Consider the following 11,887-nt stretch of genomic DNA (forward strand, 5'->3'; position numbering starts at 1 on the left):
AGACGTCAGTGGGCAGTGACGCGCCCGGTTGTAAACTGCCGAAGACCCGTATGTACTCGCGCAGCTCTCTGCAACCATGTCGGGACGGAGGGAGCCGCGCGGAGAAGCTGAGTCTAACATCTGCACACTTGAGACATAGAACAGCTCGCGAAGACATCACCGCGACGCCTCGTGAGCTCTACAGCGGCTGCTGTGGCGACGTTTCTTCTTTTTACTGAAGTGGAGCCAGTACCGGTCGGATGGGCGGATAAAAGCCCGCTGGTCCCGATTCGAAGACTTCAGCCTCACAGGCAGGTGGCCGAGCCGGTTGAAGAGGCGGCGGCCGGGGGCAGCGTGTCCGGACTCAAAGCAAAACGGGGTTTCTTCTCGCTGGGGAATGTTATCTGTACTGTCTTATGGCAGACTGGTAGCCAGGGCTGTCCTGGGCGGACTCTCTCAGACGGACGGTCGGGACTACAGCCTGATCACTGCCAGCTATGGCTTCGGAAAAGACTTTCGTAAGGGGATCCTCAAGAAAGGGATGTGCTACGGGGATGATGCCTGCTTCATCGCGCGGCACAGGTCCGCTGACGTGTTGGGTAAGGACCCCCGCAGTGAGATGTGATGACAGCCTGGGTGACCTTCAGTGGGTTAATGCCACACGTGCAACGACCCCCACGCATGAAAACACAACATCTCCCACCCTCCACCCACCCACCCCTCCTGAACACACAGCACTACAACTTTTCTATTCTGCAACCGTCCGGTCAACTGGATTTCATTAATCCAGACGAGTGCTGGCGTTATTGGCACGTCGGAGTCGCTGGCAAACGTCTCACTTTGGAATGGAGGCGGATTATTTCTTAACAGCGGGTACTTTTGAGGTGAAACGCCGAGTGACCTTTCACCTAGATGCGCCGCAACCGTCGAGTACTCGTCGCTAGCGCATCATATCCGACACACGATCAGAAGGGAAAGACGGTCTTCAATGGCGGAGTTTATTGTGGGTGGAAAGCCCCGTCAAAAAAGATCCAGGACCAAACATTACAATGTCTTGCAAAGGTCAGAATGGTTGAGCATGGAGGCAGCCATGTTGCTATTAGCATCAGTAGCTAGCCTCGCAGTAATTGCTTTGTCCTCAGTCTCGACAGCACAGCGGGAGGTTGACACGCTTATAAAACACGCCGACCATGTAACCGTTTCGATACCAGTCGAGGTGTGCTTTACAGTTTAAAATCCATTTACAGCCGAAAATGTTGGTGCGTGTTAATCTGAGGTAATAATGACAGACATCAGAGAACGAGCCCCCCCTCTCCACGGCCCCTCACGTGTCACACGTGGAGACACTGCCTAGTTGTCATGTCTTGTAAATTCCTCTGAGAGCTCTAACAGATGCTCGTTTTTTTTTTTTTTTTTTTTTGGTGAGAATAATTCTCATTCCCCGTGGTGTGGATGGAAAATTCCGGGGAATCCCAATGTTTTACTTATTTTCAGTTTCTACTCCTGAGGTAATGTCCATGTCTCGTGGGAACAGAAAGAAAGAAGAGCGACTGAGAAAATCTTCTAAAATAATTTTTTTGTGGATGCTGACAAAAACCCCTGAACCTCAGATGTGAGATTATTCAGAGATGCATTTTGCATGGAGTGTCTTAGCTCTTTCCATAGACTTTATTATTTTTGCACAATTCTCATACAAATTTAAGTAAACTGGAGTCATTCTGATGAATAACAATGCACCAAGTCTGAGGACTGATCGGTTTTCTTTTGTCCTAGTTATTTCTTTAAAAAAAGTTCTAGTCTGCGAGATTGAAGGGGTGGTATTGCAATTCACTCGAATTAAATAATGGGTCATTGCAGGTCAACTATGGCAATGCTTGACACTAACATGGCTTAATTAATGACTAAGCCTTGCAAATTATATGTTGGTGAACTATGCGCCATGGCTTTGTTCTAAGAATAAAAAACCTCAGGTTATGAAATCTCTGCTTTCATATGGTTTCAAAGTGAAAGGTGGCTGAACAAGTATTCATTAGCATCCAAACTATTATGTTTTAAAGAAATACATTGCTGTGACGTGTCTCAGTTCTTTGCATATACCACAACTACATTGTGTATATCAAGAAAACGGTTAGAGGGCAACACAAAACATTTGAGTACTTTTACAGAATGTGGTGAGGTTATTCCAAAAATGTATTTTTTTAAGAGCTGTTCTCATCAGCCTGTAACTCACACAGCCTGTCCGGTAGCATTTCTACAGTAGGAGTAAAGTTGACGAGTACATCAACCATTTAGTAGCATACAATCACACACATCCTGAGACCAGTACTTCTGGAATCGTACTAACTTTGAAAGTCTTTATGGAAGTGATTTGTTCCACACACAACCACACACATTGGGGAGGCAGATGGAAATTTGAAAGCAGAGACGGTCATTTAAAAAAAAAAAAAAAAAAAAATCAATGCTGCCTCCATGAAATGTAAGTGCAGAGGACTGTGTGTTGTGTATGTATAGTTGTCACAATGAAATAATGCAATGTTTATAAGCAGTCATTTGCACAGTTAATTTTCACAAAGTGATCTTAATTGACCCATTGTTTTATTTTTCAGTGCACACTGATCCATACATCCGTAAAGTGATGGCTTGTCTCAGTGGATATGACCAAACATTTCTTAACCGCTTTCCTCCCACCAGGTGTTGCAGATGGTGTCGGCGGTTGGCGAGACTACGGCGTCGATCCCTCGCAGTTCTCTGCCACGTTAATGAGGACGTGTGAGCGGCTCGTGAAAGAGGGCCGCTTCACTCCCACTAATCCCGTGGGCATCCTCACGTCTGGCTACTACGAGCTCTTACAGAACAAAGTTCCCCTGCTGGGTGAGTACACTCAGACAGAGCCACCAGTCCACTTAATGCACTAACCGTCAGTGGTGGAGTGAGTGGTGCTGAACTACCATACTTGGAGAAATAAATAACATAGCTGCAGTATGAGTCAGCGTGTTAGTGGTGGCGTCGTGTCAGGAGAAAGTCTGAACTGGATTTCTAATGCATTTGTGTTTTTGAGCTGGGGGGGAAAAAACCGAGATGCCCTAAAGACTGAAAATGACAAGTAATAGATGCAGTAGTACCACAGATAAAAGCAATTTTGAATACCTTATGAGGCAGAGCTTCAGCTTGAATTAAAAAAAAATAAAAATTTTTAGGGATGAGTTTCACCTTTTATACGTAACCCAGTGAGTGATGTAACACAACTGAGGCAATTAAACCAACAGGCTGTATTTTGTTCCGCCGCTGCTTTTGTGGTTGAAACTCTATGACTTAGTGGCGACACGTAAATTCCTTGTCATGCAGGCTGAAGGTCAGAAATTGAGCTGTAACTGATACTGCGGGACTTTGATGCGATTTTTAAAGGGCGGGCGATGTCAAACATGCAGCAACGGTCATATGTCCCTTGCTTTAGTCGGGACACGGACTGGCCTGCTTTTATTTTGGGAAGCTAAAACAAGGTCACTACCTGACCTTCCAGACTCAAGGTTACAGACTGTTGCTAGCTGTAGTCACTGGGGATCTGGGACAAACAAGTGACAGCACACTGCTGCTTGTTTGTTTTTCCTCTAACGTGAGGCCGTTTACGGAGTGTGTGCGAAAGCTATTCATCAAGAAAGGCACACACACACACACAAACAAAAAAAATGCTCGTCTGTGCTTTTTGTCAATCCATGCTTATTTATCCTGATTTGGCTTTTCAGAATCCTCAAGCTTGTATTATTATGCCACCTTCCGTCCTCAGATCATACCGTGCTCTGTCCCGGATGCGCGTCAATAGCCTTGTTGTGTGTTTTACTCCAGGGAGCAGCACAGCCTGCATCGTGGTTCTGGATCGACGGGCTCACCGGTTACACACATGTAACCTTGGCGACTCGGGCTTCCTCGTCGTGCGAGGTGGTGAGGTGGTGCATCGGTCAGACGAGCAGCAGCACTATTTCAATACACCCTTCCAGCTTTCCATAGCTCCCCCCGGAGCCGAGGGCGTGGTGCTGAGCGACAGGTGAGTATCTGAATGTTAAATTAAAAAAACAAAAAACCTGCCGGAGGGTCCATTGCTACTTTCCAATGCAAATGATTTAAAATGGAAATGTTGGCTGTAATTCTTTTCATTTCACCCCCGGGCCAATGTTCAGGTACATGAAATGACCTGATCTCATAAGCATATTTTATTATAGAGCTTTTAGAAAGCGTTTCTCTGTGTTTGCAAAGTAAACAAGACCTTTAAAGCGTGTGCCGGTGCACTCAGGTTTGCTGGCCACACTAGTCTCGACTGTAGCGACCTTAACTCCACCTCGGGTTTATCGCCGACGTGGAAAATCTGACTTTATCAAGTGTGTGGCTTGTTATTTTGATTGACAGTTTATGATTTCGAAGATCAACACTGTGTACCAAACATCACTTCGAAAATTTTTTGTATTTTAATACCGGTTTGACATCGCCTGGAAGATGAAGTCCAGGTAATGTTTGTGTCAACTTGATTAACAACAGACGAAGCCGTTTGTCACCCGTCAAGATTTATTTCTGGGTTTTATTTACATCCTACTGGCTCATTGATTTGTCTCTGGAGTTAATCACATTTGAAGAAGATTAACAGGTCAACTGTGATTTTTTTTTTCTTTTTTTTGAAGTACAATTTTAGCTTTCTGGTATGTCGTCCTAAAATAAAAAATTCCCCAGCGGAAACTCGACGTACCCAACAAATAAAACTTGAGTCGCTTGAGCAGAAGCAACTGGGCCTCCTTTCATCGCGCAAGGACAAATAGGGCAGACTGTTTTCAACTCGGCTGTCAGATTAAACACCCACACCATGCGTCATGTCCACCTACAAGATTTGGCAAGGGTGACTCCTGACCCGCTTAACTCCGTTCGGGGGGCTCTTGCCAGCAGCTCAGGTGCTCCGTGTTCTGGTTTCACTCGTCACATGACTTGTTTTCCTTTTCCCCTGTCCGCCGCAGTCCCGAAGCAGCTGACAGCTCCTCTTTCGACGTGCAGCTCGGTGACATCATCTTGACAGCAACAGACGGTCTCTTTGACAATATGCCGGACTACATGATTCTTCAGGAGCTGAAGAAACTCAAGGTATCATGACTGGATGTCCTCTTAATCACACGTGTGATTTAAAAAAAAAAAAAAAAAAAAAAAAAAGAAGGCAACGTTTGAATTGTATTTATTTTTTTGTCTTCAGACCACCAACTACGACAGCATCCTGCAGACTGCACAGAGCATTGCAAAGCAAGCTCATGATCTTGCCTATGACCCCAACTATATGTCCCCTTTTGCACAGTTTGCCTGTGACAACGGCCTGAATGTAAGAGGTAAGGACGACTTTCAGGTATCCTAAATGGATTTTTCTTTTTACTCGACTGCATGATAAATTGTCACACAGATGTGGAAATCAAAATCTCTAGATACTCACAGGAGGGCTACTTTGGTTATTCTTCATTTTGGGGGGGGGGGGAAATACCAGAAGCTCCAGTCACTGAGCCCAAAGTCGAAACGAAGGTTTCTGTGACGACAGCGTCTCTCTACACAAGTTATCGTCGTTAGTGGAGTCCTACAGCGTCACTGCTGCATGTTGTAAAAACACTTGATCTTATACACGACGTACCTTCATGTCAGGTGTAACCTGTTTATTGTAAACTGGAATGGTTCATCAAGTTGTTGTTTTTTGTTTTCTTTCTCCTCTGCAGGAGGGAAACCAGATGATATCACGGTGCTGCTGTCCATTGTGGCTGAATATACGGACTAAAAGTGTGTGTGTGTGTGTGTGTGTTTTGTATGTGAAAGCACTTCTCTCCGGGCTGATCCTTCTTCTCCCCGAGTCTTCCACCTGCTGCCCTCCCTAAATGCACTTGCGTCCCGTGGACTGATGGGAAAAGCCCACTAATGCAACACACACGCACACACACACACACACTCATCACGTCGCTGCCGACATCCACCTGCGTGGCATTTTTGGTTTTCTTCCGCTGTTTTATTTCGGTGCTGGAACGGTTTTGAGGGGGCGAATGGGCAGCCGGGGGTTACGGCCATGCCGATCGTGATGCAAGAGGAGTTGAGAGAGGCGAGGCCGGCGTCGTATGCCTCGCCGCGTGGCGTCAGCGCTTCTTCAGTAAAGAGACAGTCGAGGACAGTTCTTGAGTCAACCAAGGGCTTTGACATCTTAGCAGCCTTTGTGTTAAAAAAGAAGAAAAAGAAAGACCACAAAAAGCTCTTATAGGGAGTAAGCCATGTGTGTGGATACTTCGCAAAGTGGTGATGGAAGCGACTACTAAACCTGGCTTTCCTTCTCTGTCGATGAAACGGTTCCATGTTGTAAATGTGTGTGAAAATCCCTGGTGATGCAAAGTGTTTTCGGAAACGAGGGGAGAGTTGGGGTTTTGGAATGTGAACAAGGGAAGAGCTCATACGTTCTTTGCTCTGATCAAAGAAGTCTTTTTTTTTTTTTTTTTTAAGGAACCACAATGCCATTTGACACTTTCATGTGAAGGTTAATCAGGTTTCGTCACTTGAGCTGAGGGTGCCGCACTTTCTGATAAGTTGTAAATATTTTTGTGTTTTTCGGGCCACGCTCTCGCTTTTCTGGTTTTTGATTGGGACGTGACAGAAAAGCGCTATTTCGTTACTTTTGTGGAGGATCTGTCCTCGCAGTCACAAATATATATTTTGTTGTAAAGATGGTGATCTCGGGGGTGTGAGTTTCATCAGTTCCGCACTTCCGCCCGCTGACGTGAACAAAACCGACGTTTGCCGAGATCGTGTGGTCGGGAACGTTAAAAAAAAAAACGCGCGATTGTCTATGTGGCATATATGTGAGAAGTTGTTCTTGGGAGTGTGTGGTGTATTTAATGCTCTTTATGTCATGAAGCTGAAGCTAGCATCTGGAAATGCTTACTATTGCAATGATAGGTCAGGAGGAAGAGATCTAAAGGAAAAGATGTATTTTTTTAATGTTATTTTTATTTTAAAAGTTGACCGACTGAAGCATCGGCTGCCCTGAAATGAGTGTGACGGGTGATAAAGAGATCCAGCTATCTTAATATGAATTTGCATCTGCTTTGTCTGTGTGTTCAAATCTCATGTCTGTCTCGTTCTGTTACTTTCTTCTTCCAATATGTTTCCGCTTGCTTTTTTTTTGTGAATGAGACGTATGAAAGACTCGCGTGCTGTGATTTACATGGTCGCTATGGTTGTTTTGCGTGTATGACGATTTCTTCGCCGGATTTCACCAAATTACAGTAATCAGAGGCACTGATGATGCTGTTCTATTGAAAACAGACTGCCCCCCCCCCCCCCCCCCCCCCCGTTTCATAGTTTGTTGGGAGTTGGGAGTCTTTACAGTTTGTGTGTGTGTGTGTGTGTGTGTGTGTGTGTGTGTGTGTGTGTGTGTGTGTGTGTGTGTGTGTGTGTGTGTGTGTGTGTGTGTGTGTGTGTGTGTGTGTGTGTGTGTGTGTGTGTGTGTGTGTGCACCAAAGACATGCTTTTCTGTGCGTGCATCATTATGCAACACCGACACAGAACATCACACGGCAGTACTGTGGGTCAGAAGCGTTGGTGGAAATGTTCAGAGTGACATTCAAATGTATTCTTCATGCCTTTAAGAACAAAAGTTGTATCAAACTCCAGGTTTAAGTTATACATGACTGGCTATGCGCGAGTGTAAGAGGTTGTAAAAAAACAAAAACCAAAGAAGGAAAGCCATATATCGATGCATGAGTATGATTTACTCCGTTAGCCCTCCTGTAAAGACACCTGTGGGTTGGTCGAGACCAATATTGCCACGACGATGATCATTAAACAATTCTTACACACGGCAGTGCAACAGTTGTAAAAGCTTGTCCTCTGCAGTGGTCACATTTTACTTCAGTTCAAAGACTCTCTGTACTCTTCTTCTCGCTGGGTTTCAGTTTCAGCTACTACTTTCATTTTTTGCTACGTTTAATTTCTTGTTTGTTCTTGTCTTTATTTTTGTAAAAAAAAAAAGAGAGAGAGATTCTTAACGTATATGTTTGCAGAGATAGCTCTATATTTGACTAAAGAGATCTAGCTGGAGTTAGTACAGGAGTGTGACGTTTCAACTTATGAACAGTGAGCACTTATTCAGCCTTAAATAGCTAGACCTGTAATCCAGAGGCCTTTCCTGTCATTGCAAGCTTGTCTCGTCTCCGTCGTGTTGCCCGGTGTTTGATGTACATGAAGTGTGCCCCCTATTGTACGCCCCCCCCCTCCCTCCAGTGAAACCATTCTTAAAAGGTGCTTCTGCTGTCTATATGGTATGATTGTCCTCTTTCCAGCAAGCGAATGAAAGACACACCTTTGTCTACAGTGTAATAATGCAGGTCTAATTTATGTAAATATGTTTTAAAATATGTACAATATTTAAATAAAGAATCTAGTATTTATACTAAACTTGTTTTTGGGGTGTATTTGTGGTGCCATATGTTGCCGTTTGTTGTTTTGTGTTGAAACATTCTTAAAAGATGTGTTTTCTCATGACGTACGATTTTGTCTTCTGGTTTGGCACAGTTTTTAATAAATCGAGACAAAACAACGTGAAGGTGCGTGAGCTTCATTATAGTCCGAGTATGGTAGGAAGTATAAGCACACTGAGGTAAATACAATTGGAAATTGTTTTCAATCAAAAAACATTTATTAAGCGTTTATTCAGTCGTAATAGAAGCAGGGGTTCGGAGGTGGATTCAATGAAGAACAGCTTCCCTCAAGGTAAGTCCACACCCAGCCAGTATTTGCCCTTCTGTCATTCGTTGCTGATTCACAGTGCTTATATGTGGACTGTGTTCATTTCCTTATCTACCGTGTGCTTGCCAATAATGCCGCAACTATTTAGAACAGGTTTTCTGACTGGCGTTATTGTAACGGGCTCGCCAGTCAACACTCTAGGTTTCCTAATGTTGTAAAGTCAAACACATGAACTCTCACCAACATTCAAAAGCAAAGGACAGCTTCTGAGATCTGCTGTAGATTACATAAAGTGCTGGTTTTCTGCAAATGTGCAAATTTAAATATTGACAACAGCGGTGTCAAACACATTTTCCTTCATGAACAACATTGCAACCCAATTTAATTTTGAGTGGGTCAGACCGGTAAAATAGTGCCACAACCTTTAAATTTAAACAACAAAATGTTTACTTTGATGTGGCGCAGAGCATATGTGATGAAAACATTGATATTTTTGCAAAAGAAAACGAGTACAATCTAAAGAAATAAAATGTATCCTCAAGGGGCAATTAGATGGGTGCAGATCAGCACATTGAATGAGGGGAAAAAAACATGTAAAAAAAAAAAAGTGTGTGGGCAAAAGCAAATTGTGTACAGTTGCAGGTCTGCAACCAGTAACAGTATGAGTAGTTGCTGCAGAGCTTGTAAAGGCAGTATTGTCCATATGAAACAGCAAATATATTAAAAGCAGCCATTAAAAAAACTGCACAACTTGCAGAACGATATTGCACAGTGTAAAGGAAAAGTAATATTGCATCTAACAACAACATTGTAATACAATACACGAGACAATATTGCACAAACTTTAAAGTTATTGTAACCCTTGGAGTTCAGGAGGAGAACAAGACTGGAGGCAAAGGTCACTCTCCTTTGGATCTTACAGGCGGACAACAAAACCTGTGATCATACCTTCTCGTCCAAAATAAAGTGAAATGACCAAAAACAAAACCTTCTTCCATAGCTGTTGCATTATGCATGTTTACTTAGTGTATTATGCTTGCTTATGATTGACACCCCTTGCTTTAGTGAATAATGATAGCATACATATGCACATTCTCCAAAGGTTTCCATGTGTATGTTGCAATTAATTCCTGTTAGATGGCGGATTTGAGTAAAGCATATAAGACTTTATGATTTCCCCCACACAGACGATTCTCAGTGGACTCGCATTAGAGAGCAGCAACTTTACTGCACCATCAGCAGCGACTGCAGGTGAGCGTGTGATGCTCACCGGTAGGGGGCAGTGGAGACTCGCACGAATGCCATGGCTGTATTGTTTACTAATCTGATCCATGCAGCTTCTCTTCCTTGTAGCAGGCAGCTAAAACCTCCATTCCTGCTGACAGCAGAGATTCGGGCTGATAGGAGTGTGTGTGAGTGTGTGTCAGTCAGCTGACAGCTCTGTGATGCTAGCATGTTAACTTCGGAGTTAGCCGCCGTGCTGCTGTAACTTCTCTCAAAGTCTCGGTGTTTTGTTTTCTGCACTGCTTTATCCAGCTGGTGTAAGTTTCATCGTGTGACTCCCGACATAGGTTATGTGGCTCACTCGACGACATTTCAAATGAAACAAGGTGCACGAGTGTTGTTAGCATTAGCATGTTAGCAGTGTAAAAAAAAAAAAAATCTTCCTAGCAACCGCAGCTCGCGCCGTTTACGGTCGGTTAATCTCCCTGCAGCGTGTTTCTGGCTTAAGTTATGTGAATGCGTGGGGTCGTCGGGGCAGCTCGTGCGAACATAAATGTTGATTAAATGGCCAAAACCGAGCAGGGAAATGGACTGGGCGTGCGGGACAGCACAGGCAAGCTGACAGATAATCATGGGAAACGCGGCGGCTCCGACCCTGAGGTGAACGGCAGTGCCATTGACGAGGAGAACCCGGTGGACAAGTACGGGTTCTCGGGAGGAGCCCAGCAGGCCTCCGGAGCCGGGTAAGTGTCCTTCGTCGCCCATTTCTCTGATTTACTTCAGCTCAGGAGGGTGTGTGGAAGCATATCCTCACACTATGGAGACAAAATGTTCTTTATCTACAACCCAGACTGTCCCACCAGCCTGCTTCATGACTGTTTTCGAACCCCCCCCCCCCCCCCCCCCCAGATTTATTTTGACCCCCCTTGACCTTGTGTCGAGTCCACATTGGTGTAGTGGTTGGCACTTTCACCTCATCAGGTTCCCTGGTTCAATCCTGGGCAATGAGGGTTGGGTTTTTTTTGGTTTGGGTGGAGGTTACATGTTCTCCCCGTGCGTGGGTTTTCCCTCCAGGTTCTCTTGATTTCCTCTCACAGTCCAAACACATGTTTGAAATGAAGCGTTGACTCCAAATCGCCCTTCGGTATGTATGTGTGTGGGTGTGTTTGTCTCTTGGTGTTCGCCCTGTGATGGACCGGCGGCTTGTCCAGGGTGTGCCTGGCCTTACCCCTCAGCTGGGATCGGCTGCTGTACCCCACAACCTGGATGGATGGATGGATGGATGGATGGATGGATGGAGGCTCACAGGGTCACTGTCTGTTTACCAAGAGCAGTACACTCTTTGGTTCAGTGGAGCCAACAATTTAGACGAGAGGCCTGCGAGTTTGATACCTTGACCTGTGGCCTCTGATTTGATGAAGCCTCGCACGGCTAAACTGGTATATGTCGCGGGTTTCAAGCTTGTATCGCTTCAATAAATGAACCAACGAGATCACACCATACTGACAATTCTAGAGCCATTTATCCCCCACGCGTTTTTGGGTCTGTGGGAGGGAGTCAAAGTTATCGTATATCCACAGTGACAACGTGCAAACTCCACACAGACCTGAAGGCCTGGACTCGACGTGGGAATATTATTGCTGCCATTAGAGAGGGCTAACCACTACAACGCCATGCTCTTTGCTGACAAATAGCAGTGGGACCTGACCACAGCGAAACAGTGCCTAGTTAATTTGTAACGGGGACAACTGAGAGCCACATGACTGAAAATCATGTTTTAGTCAAGAGTTACATTTTCTTTTTCCACCAGAAATGTTAAGAAGAGAGAGAGATGTCTTGCCATGGCTTTTTCTTTTAACTTGTCTAAAATGTTTTCACTTTTCACTCTTCACTTTTCACACTCACTTTTACACACTTTTTTTTTTTATATCCAAGTGTCTAC

General features: G+C 44.6%; 2 protein-coding genes across 2 annotated transcripts in view; both read left to right on the forward strand.

The window, feature by feature from the left end:
- Positions 1-69: 69 nt before the first annotated feature.
- LOC308140454 (protein phosphatase PTC7 homolog) lies at positions 70-7,487 on the forward strand. The gene is made up of 6 exons (XM_080510267.1): positions 70-578; positions 2,671-2,850; positions 3,823-4,021; positions 4,977-5,100; positions 5,207-5,336; positions 5,712-7,487. Exons 1-6 carry the CDS (start codon positions 377-379, stop codon positions 5,768-5,770), a joined length of 894 nt encoding a protein of 297 aa, XP_080366393.1. The 5' UTR covers positions 70-376; the 3' UTR covers positions 5,771-7,487.
- A 2,652-nt stretch (positions 7,488-10,139) lies between these two features.
- Positions 10,140-11,887, forward strand: part of LOC308140688 (TBC1 domain family member 10A-like) — a 9,009-nt gene continuing 7,261 nt past the window's right edge. Inside the window, exon 1 of the mRNA XM_080510566.1 lies at positions 10,140-10,688. Within this exon, the coding sequence (XP_080366692.1) occupies positions 10,510-10,688 (179 nt within the window). The 5' untranslated portion in view covers positions 10,140-10,509. The remainder of the gene's footprint in view (positions 10,689-11,887) is intronic.

This window comes from Blennius ocellaris (genome assembly GCF_963422515.1).
Source record: "Blennius ocellaris genome assembly, chromosome: 15".
NCBI classification, from domain to species: Eukaryota; Metazoa; Chordata; class Actinopteri; order Blenniiformes; family Blenniidae; genus Blennius; species Blennius ocellaris.

Bases quoted from the DNA above. Each gene is read 5' to 3' on its own strand.
- LOC308140454 (XM_080510267.1), top strand. From the start codon at position 377: ATGTTATCTGTACTGTCTTATGGCAGACTGGTAGCCAGGGCTGTCCTG. The intron at 579-2,670 runs GTAAGGACCCCC...TCCTCCCACCAG, and splicing joins CAGGTCCGCTGACGTGTTGG to GTGTTGCAGATGGTGTCGGC. The intron at 5,337-5,711 runs GTAAGGACGACT...TCTCCTCTGCAG, and splicing joins CAACGGCCTGAATGTAAGAG to GAGGGAAACCAGATGATATC.